This window comes from Clupea harengus, chromosome 11, assembly GCF_900700415.2.
Source record: "Clupea harengus chromosome 11, Ch_v2.0.2, whole genome shotgun sequence".
In the NCBI taxonomy this organism is placed as follows: Eukaryota; Metazoa; Chordata; class Actinopteri; order Clupeiformes; family Clupeidae; genus Clupea; species Clupea harengus.
The window spans coordinates 3426452-3445869 of record NC_045162.1 but is presented as its reverse complement, the minus strand read 5'-3'; the positions used below and the strand labels follow the sequence as shown (position 1 = coordinate 3445869).

The 19418-nt window shown below is 43.1% G+C and overlaps 4 protein-coding genes across 4 annotated transcripts; all 4 read right to left on the bottom strand.

The window, feature by feature from the left end:
• Positions 1–2342: 2342 nt before the first annotated feature.
• apoc2 (apolipoprotein C-II) lies at positions 2343–4977 on the bottom strand. The gene is made up of 4 exons (XM_042709031.1): positions 4878–4977; positions 4191–4253; positions 3357–3513; positions 2343–2879 (listed from the first exon to the last, which is right to left on the bottom strand). The coding sequence occupies exons 2-4, from the start codon at positions 4237–4239 to the stop codon at positions 2789–2791; spliced, it is 297 nt and encodes a 98-aa protein (XP_042564965.1). The 5' UTR covers positions 4240–4253; positions 4878–4977; the 3' UTR covers positions 2343–2788.
• A 1855-nt stretch (positions 4978–6832) lies between these two features.
• Positions 6833–9345, bottom strand: apoa2 (apolipoprotein A-II). The gene is made up of 4 exons (XM_042709030.1): positions 9193–9345; positions 8553–8597; positions 7562–7781; positions 6833–7302 (listed from the first exon to the last, which is right to left on the bottom strand). The coding sequence occupies exons 2-4, from the start codon at positions 8593–8595 to the stop codon at positions 7143–7145; spliced, it is 423 nt and encodes a 140-aa protein (XP_042564964.1). The 5' UTR covers positions 8596–8597; positions 9193–9345; the 3' UTR covers positions 6833–7142.
• A 2462-nt stretch (positions 9346–11807) lies between these two features.
• apoc4 (apolipoprotein C-IV) lies at positions 11808–13052 on the bottom strand. Its single transcript, XM_042709237.1, has 3 exons — positions 12788–13052; positions 12485–12560; positions 11808–12167 (listed from the first exon to the last, which is right to left on the bottom strand). The coding sequence occupies exons 1-3, from the start codon at positions 12831–12833 to the stop codon at positions 11993–11995; spliced, it is 297 nt and encodes a 98-aa protein (XP_042565171.1). The 5' UTR covers positions 12834–13052; the 3' UTR covers positions 11808–11992.
• A 2037-nt stretch (positions 13053–15089) lies between these two features.
• apoc1 (apolipoprotein C-I) lies at positions 15090–16898 on the bottom strand. Its single transcript, XM_012823123.3, has 4 exons — positions 16750–16898; positions 16036–16102; positions 15654–15804; positions 15090–15414 (listed from the first exon to the last, which is right to left on the bottom strand). The coding sequence occupies exons 2-4, from the start codon at positions 16088–16090 to the stop codon at positions 15345–15347; spliced, it is 276 nt and encodes a 91-aa protein (XP_012678577.1). The 5' UTR covers positions 16091–16102; positions 16750–16898; the 3' UTR covers positions 15090–15344.
• Between the last annotated feature and the right edge of the window lie 2520 nt (positions 16899–19418).

Genomic DNA, 19418 nt, shown 5'->3' with positions numbered 1-19418 from the left:
TCGGTTTAAGCTTTAGTTATAATCTGGTGTCAGTTCAAACCTTAACTATTATCAGGTCTGGACGGTGTATCCACTCCCCGTGGTGCATGTGGCTTCAGTTGGTAATTGGGGTGGTTGGTGATCCACACCGTGATCAGTGATAAGACAACAACAGCAGGTTGATCTTCTGTTCTTTAACTTCCCTCGGACCATATACTCAAGTTACGGACCCGTTCCCGTTACTCTCCTGATTACACAACCGGAACATGTGCAGGAGAACCATAAAACACAACAGCCTCATTGTTCACCCAGATTGGGAAAGAAACGGAATTGAAGAGATAAAGAGGATCGGGGACAGCAGAAGGTATTCAGTGTTAGTTTACATTTACATTTACTCATTTAGCAGACGCTTTTGTCCAAAGCGACGTACAAGGGAGAGAATAGTCAAGCTACGAGCAATAGAGACCTAGTGTAACAATAAATACTATTTTACATAAGAAATAGAAAAATAAAAAAGTGCAGGAATGTAACTGCTGTAAGTGCAAATGAGGACGGGAGGTTCTCTCTGAAGAGTTGAGTCTTCAAGAGCTTCTTAAAGGTAGAGAGGGACGCCCCTGCTCTGGTAGTGCTAGGCAGCTCGTTCCACCAACGTGGAACTACGAATGAGAATCATCTAGATTGCCGTACTTGCACAGTGCCAAACGACGCTCATTAGACGGGGTAACATTTGCCCTTACAAGAGCATTTAAGTAGATGGGAGCAGAACCAGCAATCACTCTGTAGGCAAGCATAAGTGACTTGAACTTGATGCGAGCAGCTACAGGCAGACAGTGTAGCTCAATGAGTAGTGGGGTGACGTGTTCTGGATCATCCGTAGTGGTTTCAACACGCATGCCGGCAGGCCCGTTAGGAGGGCGTTGCAGTAGTCAAGGCGGGAACTCACCAAGGTTTGCACCAGCAGCTGGATGGCATACTGGGTTAGGTGACTTAAACTTGATGCGAGCAGCTACAGGCAGCCAGTACGGCCTGATTTTGCGGATGTTGAATAGCGCAAAACGGCACGACCGGGGGACAGAGGCAATGTGGGCAGTTAATGTCAGTTGGTCATCAATAATGACACAGAGATGTCTTTGAAGTTTGATGTGTGTCATGAAACATAAGGGAATACCTCCAGCATGCTACAATACATTTATTTTCAGTCCATGTAAACATTTATTTACACTCTTTTGTTTACTTGATAAAGTGCTGTCCTGTATCCGAGTGGTAGTGTTCAGTGTCACCATAGGAACCATGAAGAGCTACAGCCAGCTAACAGCAAACGCTGGTCAGCTGAGAAGAACATGAGCTCACCCTCTAGACCGCCGGTACTGTGTAACAGAACAGCTATGGTAACTATGACGACCCAGTCTGAGCGTCCTCACTGGAAACACTCGATCATGGCCTGAGAGAGGTCACATGACCTGAGAGAGGTCACTTGGCCTGAGAGAGGTCACATGACCTGAGAGAGGTCACATGGCCTGAGAGAGTTCACATAACCTGAGAGAGGTCACATGGCCTGAGAGAGGTCACATGGCCTGAGAGAGGTCACATAACCTGAGAGAGGTCACATGGCCTGAGAGAGGTCACATGACCTGAGAGAGGTCACTTGGCCTGAGAGGGGTCACATGACCTGAGAGAGGTCACATGACCTGAGAGAGGTCACATGACTTGAGAGAGGTCACATGACCTGAGAGAGGTCACATGGCCTGAGAGAGGTCAGTAGCTGCAGAGTGGATGTAGCCAAATAACTCCCTCACTTTCACCTCAAGGTAGGCCACTCTGTTCACTGCAGTGAGTGTAAGTAAGTCCCTGTGCAGAGAACATGTTGCAAGATGTGTGTCTGAATCAGTTTGCCACTGCCCCAGAAAACAGACATTTAAATAGGGGGTTGATCTGGGATGATTATCAAACGTGCTTTTCCTCTGAATTCTCTCCATTCTCTCTCATTCAGGGATTTTAATTTGGGTTTATTTGGGTTTATTTTATTTTGGGTTCTTTGGATCTGTACAGCACTAGGCTAGTAGGGACCACAGATTTGACCTCTTTTACCACAGCTTTTCTCCTTTTTCAAATAATAAAACTAGAAATATGAAATTACTCTGATTTATCATGTAGACTGTGCTTCTCATGTAATCAGCCAATGAATGTACAGAGACAGTTTGTTTTCACCTCATGGTGGGAATGGTAGGTACTCATTATGTATAAATGACCAGAGAACAGTGAAACGGGGATCCATAAAACACTCAATAAACTGAACAAATCTTATAATTATAATTATACTTAAACCTAGAGTGGGGTGACATAACCAAGTGTGACACAAAGAGTTTTTTTAACAAACACATGTTTTTTTATTGCAAGACGTGAGTGGACAGTTCACATGAACAAATGGCATAAAATAAGAATCTCTTCTTTCTACAGACCTGATGTGCTAGGTTTACATTGTATTACCACTACCACTCGCAATCACAAAGGCTCACCACAAGGTGGTGCTGTGGTTTCACTTAAATAGCACTACAGCTGTGTCAACGAGTCCTGTGAGGAGAAGTTCCTGCTGTGAGAAACTGCGAGTGGCAGGATTGACAGCTTATCAATGGCTGTGCTGAGACAGAGGTCCTCAAGCAAGGTATGGATGAAAGGAGCAAGCCAAGCCAAACTAAGCCAAGCTAAGCCAAGCTAAGCCTAGCTAGCTAGCTGGGGAGCAGCAGCAGTGAATGGCTGCCCTGCATCAGGAGTGAGCTTAGGGCGATGGGAGCCTGAAGGCCTGGGATATTTAATGAGACTGGGTGAAGAGGTGGTACAGCTGGTCCTGCAGGATACCGCCGTAGGTCTTCACTGCTGTGGTGGTCTCCTCGAACAGGTTCCTGGGAGAAAGTCACGTCAGTTAGGAGTCAGTGTGCTGAACATCAGAGTTATGAAGGAATAAAATGCCTCGAAATGTTTCAACTTCCTGGTGAAAATGTGAATTCATTGCTATTGAACCGTGACAGTCAGACACACATGTTCAGGCGTCCTCTGAATCAGTTGCATTCATGGCTAATTTCCATATGTCTCTATATGGTTATGCATGGTGTGCCCAGCTGTGTTGTACTTGTGCTTGAATGTCTACACTGAGTATGTGTACATGGAGTGGATTGTACTGCATGTACTGGAATACACAGGATTTTTTAAAGGGACGATATATTATGATATATGCCAGAGACTTTTTATTGGTCATATGGGCTTAGGCTTGTGAAATCTGTGTATGTATGGTATGTATATATATATATATATATATATATATATATATATATAGTGGTCTTATGTATTAAGTCTGTGTGATTTGTTACATCTGGACTTACTTGGCTTTCTCCTCCAGTCTCATGCCCTTAAGGTTGTCCAGGTATCCAGAGGCGGTTGTGATGGTCGTGTCGTAGTACCCCTTGAGGGAGTCCATCACCAAGGTCATGGTGCCCTCTTCCTCTGTATCTTGCCTGCGGACGCGGAAGCTCTCCGCACCTGCAGGGGGCAGCAGTAGACAGGAGGTCAAGGGGGAATGCAGACTGAGTCTCTATTTTTTTTATCTCAAATGTTGCTCTGTTTGCTCTCTTAGCTGGCTCTCTTTCTGATCATTTTTGAAAAGGAGTTGTCCATCCCCTCCTTTCAAAATGGGGCCACCTTTGACCCTCATATGATGGATCTCCTCACTATGGAAAGTTCTGGACTCTAATGGACTTTTTCACATTTCGTGTAGGTTAACCAACTTCCCTGTTGTCCCCTGGCTACACCGAGGTCACACGAGGTCACACGAGGTCCATCATAATGCATCTCATCTACTCAGTAGTAATTCAAACACTTCGACTAGTGCGTAACTTGCAATTACAGCAGTTACAATTCTGCACTTCTTTTTCTTTTTTATTTCATTTTGTTATATTTCTTATGTAAAGTAGTATTTATTGTTACACCAGGTTCTATTGCTCGTAGCTTGACTATTCTCTCCCTTGTACGTCGCTTTGGACAAAAGCGTCTGCTAAAATGTAAATGGAAACACATAGAGTTTATGGGTTTATCAGCAGAACCTAGAAAGGCCAACTGATTATTCATTCAATTATATTGTGTACTTGAAAGTAAGTGATTGACAAGAGTATTGCAATTGGACAGGCGTTTTTGGGGATGGAGTGGAGGTGTTGACCTACCGACGGTGCAAAGTGCGATGAGCACAGCGATGACCAGGAGGTTCCTCATGATGACAGCACAATCTACGGCAGAAGAGATTTGACCCCATGAGAGGACAGCGAGAGCAAGCATATCCAGAAGATCGCAGTATTTCTACACTGTTAGTTCTTCAGTGGGGAATGGTTATGTCTGAGTACATGAATATTGAATGTATCTCTTCATTCATGCATGTAACTGGTTGATATTATCTTGCTGCGTAATACTGTTTTAGAATTAGTGAAATACATATTTACAAAAAGGAACACATAGTGAGTATTACTGATGAATGCATAGCAGTACAATGCAAACACGTCAGACTCCACTCTGGACTGTCCAGTTTAAGTAACGTGTTTAAGTATACTGGTCCAGTTTAAGTAACGTGTTTAAGTGTACTGATATGTTCATCTCAGATACTATCCCTTCACTATACTGCTCTGTAATCCAATCATGGTCATTTTAAAACACACTGTTCCTTGGGTTTAATCACTGAATGAAAACCTCAACTCATCCTAGATCGAGGTGGTGTGTGTGTGTGTGTATATTTCATCTGCTGATCACTGACAAATACCCAAGAACATCTGCAAAGATCTTTTGTTTTTGTAATTTCGTTGTTGGTCGGAGCTACCAAAGACATAAAACAGAAGAGCGGTAAAACTGTCGGTACTTACAGTTTCTCCTTTGCTGCTTCTGCGTCCGGCTGGGAGGTTGAGAGGTGTGGGTCTCTGGCCTACCTCATATATATACCAACAGAAGGTGTTGACTCGTCAGCTCAGATGCCAAAGTGCAGTCCTCAGTGATAAACACGGCTCGCCGGAGAGAAGTGAGTCAGTTGTTTGCGCGTCTGTGTTTGTGTGCCTGTTCCTGAACAAGAACCAAGGTTGTGTGTATGGCCCAACGAGAGAGAAAGACAGAGAAAAAGAGAGAAAGAGAGAGAAAAAGAGAGAGAAAACTGAGGGGAAATGTATTTTCTGGGCATTGTTTCTTTTTATTTCTCTGTTTATGTGTTTTTTTTATTTTATTTTGTCTGTTTGTACTCGTTGACTGGGAGACTGATTTTGTTTTCTTGTGTTCGATAGGTCCAACAGATCTTTCGTCACACTGCAGTAACCTTTCTTCACTAGCACACCCCTGCTCCCAAACAGATAAGCACCCCTCCGTTGCGCAAAGTGGACCTAAACACGTTTCCTAATCACGTCCTAAGTCTATTCCACCCGAGACACGTCACCGCCGCTGCCTCAGCTGTCTGTAGGCCCACACACACACACACACACACACACACACACAAACACATACACACACACTCACTCACTCACTCACTCACTCACTCAGGGGATCATTAGCTGTCTGTAGGCTTCACTGATAAGAGATTCAGTGAAATGATTTATGTCCCTTGCTTTCAAAGTGGAATGCAAAGTTTATTTACAGTCAACGAAAGGGGCAACCTGCAAAGTTTAATTACAGTCAATGAAAGGTGCAACCTGCACCCATGATGTTATTCAGAGGCACCGCTAAAAGCATAATGTTTCTCATTCCATGCACATGGTTTCTGTTTTTGACCGTTTTATGTACAGCTGTAAAAACGTGAACAAAAATAAGACTCTGCATTCTTCACAGAATGCATGGGAAAGTTGAGATGCACTGTCATCTGCTATCTATTGTACAAGTATACTCTTTTTGGACGTATACAGCCTGTCTGGTATCTGGTGAACATTTATCCATGCATTGGTCCAGTTTTGAGGGTCACATGTTGGGTCTTATCATCAGCCTGGATTGAAGATAGTGGTGGCTGCTGGTGGCTCAGCGCTGAGGTCATGAGCAAAGGTCAAAGCTCAAAGGTCATCCCTGATGGTTTATCGTTTGGTAACATATTTAATCAAAAGCACCCCACGCTGTTCTTGCTGTCTGTTTGGTCTCAGGGGGGGGTCCTCCAATTATGACCCATAGGATGATCAAATAACAGCTGTGTAATCATGTTGGAATCAAAAAAGAGAAAGAGACCTGAGAGACAGTCTCTGTGTGTGTGTGTGTCTGTGTGTGTGTGTGTGTGTGTGTGTGTGTGTCTGTGTGTGTGTGTGTGTGTGTGTGTGTGTGTGTGTGTGTGTGTGTGTGTGTTTGTTTGTGTGTGTGTGTTTGTGTATGACAAATTATATCAACTCAGTCAGACATGTATATATGTCTGGTTGAGTTGATGTTACTGATCTACGAGACAGATACTGCAGATTCATCTAGGACAGGTAAAAAAAACAGCTGTGCAAGACACACACAGACACACACATACCCTATAACCCTTTACAAGCTTTATAACAGGCTTGATATTTCAAACAGCTGTCAGGTGTGCTGTTAATGCTGTTATCCTCTGACCTTTGAACCTTCTCCCTTGTATTGCCCAACAGCCTTCATGGGATGCTGTATCTCCTAATTATCACTATTATCAATTTGTTGTCGTATAACTGAATGCCATTTTCTTTTCATTGCATAAGATGCCTTACTTCATTTGGACTTCAGCTATGATGTAAATGACCCAGTTGCACCCCAGTCTACTCTAATGTCACTGTTGAACCATTGGTGTGGCCTTGTCAGGCTAGATGTGCAGGTTGCTTTGTGAGCAAAGGAACAGACCTTATTTGAGTTAATAAGTTCAGTTTATTCACTCAGGACAAACACACAAAGACTCACTGATGATATCCTCCTCATCCATCATTCCCATCCACAGGTATATACATGCACACAGTTGCAACACTATATTGGTTTTTGCAATGCCTTGACTAGAATTAAATCAGTTGCAATTAGCACATTTTCTTCACATTTGTAATTATTGCTCTGCACGCGCTGGTGTATTTTCTATACATCTCAAACATCAGGTGGCATTAGCGTGTCTACAGGCTTGCAGAGAGGGGGGTCTTTCATGGGTTGAGGTTGGCCGGAGAGCAGCTCTACTCTTCAGCGGGCAACACAGCGTCCAGCACGGGCTTGATGCCCTGGATGGCATGATCCAGGTAGGTGCCAATGTAGGGGCGCAGGTATTCGCCGTACACTCCCAGGGCGCCGGTGCGGGCCTTGTCCACCAGAGGTGTCAGCTCACCTGCCATGCCACTGAAAGAGAGAGAAAGTCACCCTGGTTAGGATAAATGATCAACGATCAATCAATGAGCAAGTGACTCATCTTGGGCATGTGCTGCGTTATGGCTTATCCACATTTTGCAACTAGAATCCCTTTCTCCTCAGTTGTAAGTGGTGGGAGCAGGGGAGAGTGAGGGGATGGAGTGGGACAGCAGGGACAGAAGAGGACAGAAGGGGACAGAAGGGGACAGCAGGGGACAGAAGGGACGGAGAGGGACAGCACGAAACTCACGTCAGGGCTTTGATGGCGCTCTGCATCTTGGGATCTGCGTGCAGGGTCGTGGCGTACTCCTTGATCACGGACCCGTGCTCCATGCCCTCTGCCAGGGGAACCACGGCGGCCTGCACCTTGCCGTAGGCGGCCAGTATCCTCTTGTAGAAGGTGGCCTTCATGTCCTCATACTTGTCCACCAGCTCCTTGTCGGGCTCGGGGGCGCACAAGCATGTGGACACTGAGGGAGAGGAAGAGAGAGAGAGAGAGAGAGGAAGAGAGAGAGGGAGAGAGAGAGAGAGAGAGAGGGAGAGAGAGAGAGAGGGATGAAGAGGGGGGAAATGGAAAGGAAGGAAGGGAAATAAGACAGAAACACCAGTTAATCCACAAATCTGCCCAAGAACTAGGAGACGGTAATGTGCACACATGTCATTTGCTTTCCTAGTGTTGATTGTATTTAGCTGGGAGGTGAACTGCTATAAAAGATGGACAAACGTCTTTGTGTGTGTGTGTGTGTCCAAGCACACATGTGAGCATGTGATGATAGGTGGGAGCAGATGAAGATTCATGTGTAGGCGTGCAAAGGTTTGTTGAACTTAGCGGTTAGATAACCTTAGCTGACTGGAGGCCAGACTCAGTGCACTACTGAAGGCCCATGTCTTTATCTAAGTCTATCAGGATCCAGACAAAGTCTGTTCATGATGCTAAGACGGCCCTGCACAGTAACATACAATCTGTAGGGAATGCATATCGATCAGGTTTGGTTCCCTGAACACCGTAAAACAACCATAACATTTATGGAAAAACAATGCATAAGTATTCTCATTTTTAAAGTTTGTATCTCCCCTGCAAAAATGAGTCAGATGTGACTATATGTTGCATTCACATTGTTAAGTGAAGAAGCATATTCAAAGTCAAATGCTTGACATAATATTTAAGGGGTTATTTTGCTATTTCTGACATTGTACTCTTTCAGTAATCAGTGGTATCTATGCATGTCATACATTCTTACCTTGGAGTGCCACAATGAGGGCTAAGACCAGTTTTGCCGACATGTCTAAGAAAAAAACAGGAACCAATCAAAACAAATCTCAGGTAAATGCACAAAATAGCACAAGATGTGGAACAACAAAAGTCATACACCAGAATGCATATACTGCAGACTACATATACTGCAGACTACATTACTGCAGACTACATTACTGCAGACTACATATACTGCAGACTACATATACAGCAGACTACATATACAGCAGACTACATATACTGCAGACTACATATACAGCAGACTACATATACTGCAGACTACATATACTGCAGACTACATATACAGCAGACTACATATACAGCAGACCACATATACTGCAGACTACATATAAAGCAAGAAATACATTTAAAGATGCAAGCAACATTTCTCCTTTTAAAAGAATGTGGGCAGGTCATGTTTGAAACCTGGCAGATCCCCTGAAACGCAAATCTCAAGTCAACAGGTGCTGAACTCCATTTAGAGTTAAAGAAAGTAACTCCATTTAGAGTTAAAGAAAGTAACTCCATTTAGAGTTAAAGAAAGTAACGCAGTTAGAGTTAAAGAAAGCCAGGCAGCGTTTGACTGCATTGCCAAGCGGTAAAGATGGACAGTAATGGTACGGTACCTCCTGTTCTTTGGCTTTGAAGGTCCTGGATGTGACTGATTGAGGGCAGTGAGTGAACTGACAATCTCTGAGCCCTGCCTGAGCCACAGTTATACTGCCGGCTGCCAGCCCGTAGACCCCTGTCCGCTAGTCCAAGGCAACGTCATCTGAGGACTTCACACACACGTTGCAAATGCGCACACCCACACATACACACACACACACACACACACAACCACCCACCTACCCACATACTATTACAATAGATAAGTCCAGTATTCCTATAGGTCAAACTCTATCTCTCTCATTCTCCCCCCACTCTCTCTCTCCCTTCTTCTTGCTTACTCTTGTGAATGCACGGACGCACACACATGCACACACACACACACACACACACACACACACACACACACACACACACACACACACACACACACACACACACACACACACACACACACACACACACACACACACACACACACACACACACTCACTCACACATGCACACACACACACACAAACACACACAAACACACACACACACAAACACACACACCAGATGCACAAGCAGCTGATGACCCTACTGTTCCTATGGGCCAAATATCCACATGCTGGTTTACTTTAACAAAGTCCATTTCGCCCACAGTCTGAACTACACCAGCCAAGCTAACAGCCCTATGCAAATACACATCTGTCACTGCTAACATGAACATGGAATTTCTGATCATGTGTTCCTAGAATTGGACTCATTAGTTACTTAGTTGTGCAATATATCCATTCAGTTAAATTCATATTCAAATTCAATTGATAAACCATAGAGACTAATTTTTCTTAAATCCTCTGCATGTGTAGAGTAGAGTATTGTATGGGTTTCCTCTAAATTATACCCAGATAAACCATAGAGTTTCTTAAATCTTCTGCATGTGTAGAGTAGAGTATTGTATGGGTTTCCTCTAAGTTATACCCAGATAAACCATAGAGACTAATGTTTCTTAAATCCTCTACATGTGTAGAGTAGAGTATTGTATGGGTTTCCTCTAAGTTATACCCAGATAAACCATAGAGTTTCTTAAATCATCTTTATGTATAGAGTAGAGGATTGTATGGGTTTCATCTAAGTTATACCCAGATCAGGGCTCTTTCTTACATATACAGAGAGAGGTTGTGGTTATTTAACGGTCCTGATGTTTGTCCAAAGGGTCATGGATCTAGGCCGATTAACAGACTGATAGACTCAATGAACCTTTGCCTCTGGTGCAGTTCATGCCCGATCAGCAGGCTCTGGGTTCAGGCCATCTTTATTTATTTAAATGCTCTCTCTCTCTCTCTCTCTCTCTCTCTCTCTCTCTCTCTCTCTCTATCTCCCTCTTTGACATATCATACTGACTTTCTCTTTGTCTCCCTATCTCCTTCCACTATACCACAGTATGCATTCATTCAGCGAAGAACATAATCTAACTCTACTTTGTTTTTGATCATCAAACTCAAATGATTGCTTAGGCCAACGATACAAACACACAGAGTCCAACCCGTGTCTCTTGTCTCCTTCTGGTTCAACTTGGCAGCCTAGCTCCTCATTTGCCTCAGCTAAACCCATTCAAATCAAGTATATGAGTACACCACAAACTACAGGCACTAAAATGATGTGTGTCGCACTGATATCCTAAGTATTAACACTAAAATACCTGAAGAGAACTATTTCTTTTCCACTAGTGTGCTGTGCGGACGAGGTATTGGCTCATCAGCAGTGTAACGCAATAATATCAGTACGTGTCATCCCCAAGTCAAGTCTATCATATCTCTTCACTGTGAAAAAACACACATGGAAAAGTAATTCAACTACTACTACTACTACTACTACTACTACTACTACCACTACTACTACTACTACTACTACTGCATTTTAAGTCATTACCTTGGGGCACAACCCTTTATATATAACATTTTTCCATGATTGTCATGTTGCTGGGAGGATGGACAGACAGACTGACAGACAGACAGACACACAGGAGTGCCATCATGTGGTTAGTGGACTGTGCTGCATCTCTCTGGCATCAGAATGTGCCCTTTTCCCTCAACACTGAGCTTGCCAGTCTTTCTGGTTTGCCAATAGTTCATTTGCCCTTAGTGCATTTTAGAAGTGACACAGACAAACACACACACACACTGATGGAGATAATTACCAAACACTGTTAATGACTTTTGAATATATGAATCAAGTGCCTTGTTTTAATAATTATCTTATATGCTTTTCTCTTTAACAGGGACATGGCTTTTCTGTGTTCCTGTGTAACTTAGAATATTAGGTGCCACTTAGTCTGCATTTTGTACAAGAGTATGTTTAGACCAGAAGTGATAATAAGGGACGAACTGTGCTTCTTCCGACCTTGGGCAAAACTTCCATCCTTGCCTCCGACGTGAGAAATCCACCACGTGGTTTTCCCTGCTGAATGCTCAACTTCTGTCTATATAAACCTTGTGCGATGTGTTTATCATTGCTTCACTTTCATCCTTGTGCTGTGAGTGAGCCCGATTGCAATTGCTCTTGTTGAATAAATATACTGATTGACAACTCTGGAGTCCTGAAGTAACTTGAGGGTGAATTTTCACCTATCACACACACACACACACGCTTGTCTTTATCAACATATTTATTACCGTCACCGTACGATCCGCAACCCATTAAACCCCACAAGTTACATATTATTGAAGGCCCCAGATCAATTCCACTTAAGATGATGGATAGCCTAAATGTGCGCCGGGGGGGGGGGGGGGGGGACCGCTGACTGATGCTTATGGGCCCGGGACCTGGCTGCAGCTAGTCTCCGCTACTCCATGGCACCCTGGCCTTGACTCTGTTCCATGCGGAGGTGTAGTTGAACGAGGGCCAAGTGAGGTAAGGGTCCACGCGTCCCTTCACATGGTCCTCATAGTACATCTCAGCTAAGCCCTTCACCATCTCCCCAACGCTCTGCACACGCTCCACGGTTGACCTGCGGGAGGAAAGGATGTATGTAACTGCTGTGTATGTGAACGGACGTGCATACACACGTACATGATGAAAACCATAATCGTATAAGAGACATAAACTACATACTATCCTCTTCTGATAGATACACAAGCAACCAATAAAACCTGACAATTATTAATATAGGTTTTCTCAATGTTCACACACAGACACACCCATACACACACACACACCCATTCACAGACACACACACACACACACACACACACACACACACACACACACACACACACACACCCATACACACCCATACACACACACACACACACACACGCAGCATACCAATATAAATCTCTGGAGCGCTGTATAACTCCTGGAGATTCACTCTCTGGTGGTGGTGTGGAACCTTGTATGTACCCTGTGACCCACAGGAGGAGGGAGATATGGACGAGACATATAGAAGTGTTTACAAGATGCAACAACATGCTAACTTTGTGCTAAGCCTGCTCAGATCATGTCTATATGACTTAGATACAATTGTATCACAAACTCCAGGCTGCCATCATCAATATAATTCTGATAGAGATATAAAGTACATTTGAAAATGTGTGGAAATGTACTGGGTGACCCAGAGAAATAGCTTACCTTGCAATATAAAGATGATGGCAAGTACTGCCAAATTCTTCGACATGATTCCTTAAAAAATATCGACTTTTCTTCTCAGAATAGAGTTGATCCGAGATGCAGATGTAGACAACTTGCTTTAACTATTGATAGATGGATAGATAGATAGATGGATACTTTATTAATCCCGAGAGGAATTCAGAGCTTCGAATCTGTATGTGCCGATCTATATGTGCCGATCTGTGTGCCCGTGTTCTGGATTTGTTTTGTGGAGAGTGGGAGGACATGATCAAGTTGGATTTCACTTTGACTGATAGGGCCGAGCACCAAGTGGGTGAAAGGCTTGGTTCTGCTGATGGTCAAAAAATTAAATTAAATAAATAAAAACTCAGTCTGCAGAATGTCTATGAATTGGGTTAAGAGAGTGAGGCTTTGTATGAGTGTTGAGTACTTTTTCATATCACTTTTGTGTCAAAAAATAGACCATGTCTTGCACGTCGTTTTAGCACATTGTTTTTCTTCAGTTCACAAGCCAGCCTGTCTGTGTGTCTCTGATGAGAGATAGTGGAGCTATGTTCAAATGTCAAGTCAGCGCAGCTGTCATCACATGTGTGGAGTAATGCACTCTGTTCTCTTTGTTATTTTTGGCAGACTTCCTGCTTTCATCCTCCATATTGGGACAGGGGGCGATGACCTCACCTCCTGGGCTTTCACACAGGCCACAGGTTCGACTGGGAGGACTGATTAGAACCGATCAGATTTGCACAGAACCCTCAATGATTCTGCAGGTATTAGAACTGATCAGATTTGCACAGAACCCTCAATGATTCTGCAGATTATTTGCACAGAATCCCCAATGATTCTGCAGATTATTTTCACAGAACCCTCAATGATTCTGCAGGTATTAGAACTGATCAGATTTGCACAGAACCCTCAATGATTCTGCAGGTATTAGAACTGATCAGATTTGCACAGAACCCTCAATGATTCTGCAGGTATTAGAACTGATCAGATTTGCACAGAACCCTCAATGATTCTGCAGGTATTAGAACTGATCAGATTTGCACAGAACCCTCAATGATTCTGCAGGTATTAGAACTGATCAGATTTGCACAGAACCCTTAATGATTCTGCAGATTATTTGCACAGAATCCCCAATGATTCTGCAGATTATTTGCACAGAATCCTCAATGATTCTGCAGGTTATTTGCACAGAATCCTCAATGATTTTGCAGGTTGAAAAGTAGGAAAGTATTCTCATTATTCTAATTCTTTTTCGCTTTCTGTCATATGCTATCTATATGATGTTATTGATGCACCAAAATGCAGCTTTTATACTATTCAAGCTTGACAAAAATCACACTGCAATAGTCAGATGCTTTTCAAAAAGGAGACCTCAAATGTACGACTGCACCCCACCAGATCCACCATGGCAAAACAGGATGTCAAAAGACATGTGACTTTTTTCATGCAGTAAATTAATGCTCTCTAATTTTTTTTTCTGTCAAAACTGTAAATGCTTGTGCGCCTGGACTTGTTAGGAAGTTGAAGAGCGGGTTTCGTGTGCCTTCATCACCATATACGTCCAGAAGAGGGGAGGAAAAAAACTATCCAATCACACCACTGCAACTTTGATTTTGAAATGGAACTATTGTGCTGGAATGGAACTAAATCTATAGTTCCAAGTAGAACAGTGATCATTAACAGAGGATAAACAATCACTTCAGCCAAGGCTGTTGTGAAAGACAGAAATATGTCCCGTTGGCAGTGTCTTATTGACTTTCACCTCTCACTAAAATTACGCAACAATGGATGATTCCTACCAAAACACTACATTTTATCCGCATGAGGCTATGAAGGAATTAATTAATCCCATAAAAGACATGTCTGATATCAGAGTCATTTATAGATGATTTAGAGTCAGTGATGTTCAAAGAACACATGATAAAAAGTTACTGCATTTGTTTTAAAGCAGTTTGATTTGAAACAGCGTCTTTGTAGTAGACAATATGAGACAGTATTGTCACTGATGCTTTCATCTTCACAGCACTAATCAAATACATTCCAACAAATGCCCTGTGTACTCTAACTGTATACGACTACATAACTTTTGTTACAGTGTATTTGCTTTATCTCCTGTATATTGATAGTGTTCACCTGTTCAGCTCAATGACTCTGACCCTACATGCCTTGTTATACATTTAGGGGCAGCCATTGTTATTCTTGGTGCTTCATGGCAGTGTGTCAGTGTGTGCCAAATAGGGGTATGAATTCACAATCATTATATTTGATGGATAGACATGAATGAGGCAGATAACGGTTGTCACATTATATTCATATTTTATTTTCTTTTAGTGGTTTTCAGGAGAGAAAAAAAAAACATTTGCATAATTAGGCAATACTCCCAGTGAGTATAAAAACAGACTGTGGATTAGCACAGCAATGCTGTGTTTGTAACAGAATTGTTGTGTTTTTAGCATCACGACAAAAGGTCAAAAGAGTTCATTTGGCACATGGAGTCAGTTAGTGCAGGCAGCCCAAAGGAGGTATCACAGAGAGGGTGATGTTGGTTGGTCTCTTAGCTCTCCTTGGGGAAAGTCTCGTCAATCTTAGCCTTGATCTTCTCAAACTGCTCAGCGAAGAAGCTCCTGTTGGCACACACAGAGTGATGTTAAGACATGCTTTCTGTTGGTTGATGTTGTGAGTTGTGTTTGGGACTTACTAAGACTATGGAAGTTACTGACAGCTAAAATGTGTTACAATTGTAAGACTACAAACGTTTGCTAAAATGTAGGCACTAGATTTGACCTACTTTTGCCTTTAAGTTGATAAGACAAGACAGGAAGGGTAATTAAGAATGTGGTTTAAGACCAGGTCACTGGCTTACTTGGTCTTGACGGCAATGTCGCTGGTGTGGAACTTCTCCAGGGCGGCCTTGGTCTTCTCACCCAGGTCATCAGTCAGTGTCTGCATCTGCTGCTGGAAGTCAGCAAACCGTTGCTCGATTGTGGGCTCGGCCACCTCGGCCTCCTGGGCATCTGTGTAGGATAACATAATAACTGTCTTTAGAAAGGTGGACTAGAATTGTACAGGCTTTGTGTCAGGGTGTCATGAGTTGTGTCGGGGATTATAGATTTATGAGCAAGGGTTTACTCTAAAACTGATGCTGAAGATTTCTTTTTCTTACTACGACAAAAGAAAATGGCAGAATATTGAGAGTGGACTGAGGTGAGGACGAACAGAATCTTGGAATGGAACAGTAAGCTCACCAGAGTGCGCAGCCAGCACGAGCATCAGCACAGCGATGGCAACGGAGAGTTTCATTTTTAGACGTGACTGCAAACAGAGACAAATGGCTTTTAATTATAATTCAGTTGAGTCGTTACCAAATCCCTTTAGATATTATTTAACTCTTAACTGGAATTAAAAACATGCATTGACCCCACCAGCCCCTGGACAGCTCCCTCGAATTACACTATTAGATTAAATAAAACGGCATCGTCCGTCATACTGTCTCTTATAGCTTACAGATACGTCGAATACTAATTAGTTAAGACTGAGAGGAACAACAACTAGCGACACAAATACAAATGTTAATTTTGATGTGCCAAATATTGAAAACAATAAATACATTTAAATTATTTTAAAGTATAAAGTATTTTATAATAATACAGGGCTCCCTCAAAAGACATGATCGGCTAATTAATGATCCAACACTATGATAACACATTCATTTGTGGAGAGTAACTGCGTAGTCTATTGTAAACGAGCGACACCTATATGTCGTTCTAGTCACACCCTTTCACTAAATCTGGCATATATGTAGGCATATAGGTGACATTTAAACTATGCCTAATTTCAGTAATATAGTCTTTGTAGATTAAATTTGATATTTTTTAGATTTGCACAAACACCTGGATCGTGGGGCATTCAGCCATAACACATCGAAAGTTACCGCTGAGTAACGGATAGTCATGCCTCACCTGTTGTTCTTCAGATAGCTGACCGGAGAGTCTGGATTCGGGAAGTGAAGACAGCCTGTTTGGCCTGGCCCTATATACTTCTGTCTGACATGCTGACGCAACCGCGAACACCACCTCTGACCTATAGAGACCTCTGACTTGTTATCAAAACGTTTCATGCAAATGTCTATTTCGCCTCTGCAAAAAAAAAAAAAAAAAAAAAAAAAAATGCACGATGAGACAAGAGCCTGTCAGATCTTGTTTTAACCTCAGGGAAAATACGTTTATGTCTGTGTTTTTTTTTTTTTTGCGGCAAAGCGTTCTAAAATCGTGTTTCGTTTTCAGCCGCAGATGTTTGTTAGTTTCGTTGTTTTGAAAATATAACTCTCTTGACCCCTGATGATGACGAGCTAAGTAGGTCATGATAACACTGTCCTTTGAGACAGCAATCAGGGGGTGCCTGAGTGCCCCGACGATGTTGTACTGGAACATTGATGCAGTTTATGTCTTAAAGTCCAGCTTTTATCACGGCTCAGATACGGAACTGATTCGGAGTGCTCTGTATATCACTAAACTAAAAAGGCTGTTAATATATGATGTTTGGCTAAAAATGGCTGTGTGAATGCTGCTTTACCATTTGTGATGTTTCATCATGATGCTCATTTGAGATTGAGTGATGATTGCAATCTTCACAACATAAAAGAAATATGTAATACACTGCTATAGGTAGTATTTGCTCTCTTTTCTACCCAAGGAGGTTAGAGAACAGTGTGTGGCAGTGTAGGTCAGCATGCTCCCTCTGTTGTCCTGGCAGCAAGATGCTGTCAATCACTAATTATAGTGATTTGCTTATTTAGGTTACAGACTACTGTGCAGATGTTTCTAGCATTTGACAACTACAATTGTTTTCATTTATTGTTTTTTTTGGATAGTTGACTAATATCTGTGTTTGACAAAGATCCGCCCCACCACAATATCTACAGTTGACTCACAGTCAGAGCTGCTTCTACTCAACACATTTCAGCCTGATGTGTTTACTTGCTTATTACTTTAAACTGTGCTTTAAAAAAAAATATATCTATGGCATTCTTTTGTCGCTCTGTAAGATGCCACCCCACAATTCTTTAACCACTTGACGCTTAACACCACCATCTTCTCAAATATGGGCCCAGCATGGATCCCCATCGACCACGGTTTGAACTCAAGTAATCCCCATTGTGCTGCACTCATGTTCTGGGAAGCCAGCCCACACAGTATGGGTCTAGGCATGCATAATCGCTGCTATCTGCGGAGGCGAAGCCCTCTGCTCCTGTCCTCCAGTATCCTATCAGTGAGATGCAAAACGGCAGGTACCGAGGGCCTATCTGTCTGTTGTTATGTAAGTCTGACATAGGCGAAGTCAAGGTGCGCCGTCTCTGAGTGCCACTGAAGAGATGCTATGGGGTCAACGACCTGCAGCCTGACTGTACTGCAATGTGCTGACGGCACAGATTGAGGGCCTCTCGAGCTCCAGCTGGGTTGGGGAGGGTGGCATGGCTTCCTGTTCCTGTTCTTTGTGTCTATTATTGGCCTCTGCAAGTCAGTCATCTTTAACACAGACGTATGTAAATGCATCTCCAACACTCAACATAAAGGAAAGGGTGTGGTGTGGGGTTTGTGTCTGTGTGTCTGATGGTATGTGTGAGTGTGTGTGACCTCCTTGCTACAGATGACAGTGTGTGTGTGTGTGTCTGTGTCTGGTGGTGTGTGTGAGTGTGTGTGTTCTCCTTGCTACAGATGACAGTGTGTGTGTGTGTGTGTGTGTGTGTGTGTGTGTGTGTGTGTTCTCCTTGCTACAGATGACAGTGTGTGTGTGTGTGTGTGTGTGTGTGTGTGTTCTCCTTGCTACAGATGACAGTGTGTGTGTGTGTGTCTGTGTGTGTGTGTGTGTGTGTGTGTGTGTGTGTGTGTGTCTGTGTCTTGTGGTGTGTGTGAGTGTGTGTGTTCTCCTTGCTACAGATGACAGTGTGTGTGTGTGTGTGTGTGTGTGTGTGTGTGTGTGTGTGTGTGTGTGTGTGTGTGTGTGTATGTGTGTGTATGTTGTGTCATCTCTCTTCTTCATCAGGTCTCTTACTTTTGTGTCCCGGTCTGCATTTGTCTCCATTTGAACTTCCCCTTTCTTCAGAACGCAACTGCGTTGTCTAGACACAAGTGAAAGAAAACAGGCCCTTGTGAGGTTGTGCGCACGCAGGGAGGGTTTGAACTGAAGTTACCTCTTTTGTGTCTTCAAAGGACTCGAATGGGCAGCGGATTATGACTGCGGGGCATTGGGGGGAAAGGGAGTGAATTTCAAAACAGCATCCCACTTTACACCTAAGCAACTGGAGCCTCAATCAGGAGACATTTTATTGTGGATGCCTGTCTTTGTGCCAAAGGGGGACAATTGATCCCAACTCAGATGAGATGGCTCCAGACCAATTGCCAGTTCTCACAGACCTGTGAATAGCTCTGCCCTACTTGTGACCATAAGGTTTTTCACACACCACATGTTCTGCAACTTTATTTGAACCAATTATCTGCATCTCTCAAAGGGATAGGATAGATATCTGTGGTTATCCAAAATATACAAAAAAACCTCGACAAAGTGCACAGACATCAACATGCACACTTCTGTGTCTGATTGTGTGCATGTGTGTGTGCGTTGATCTCTC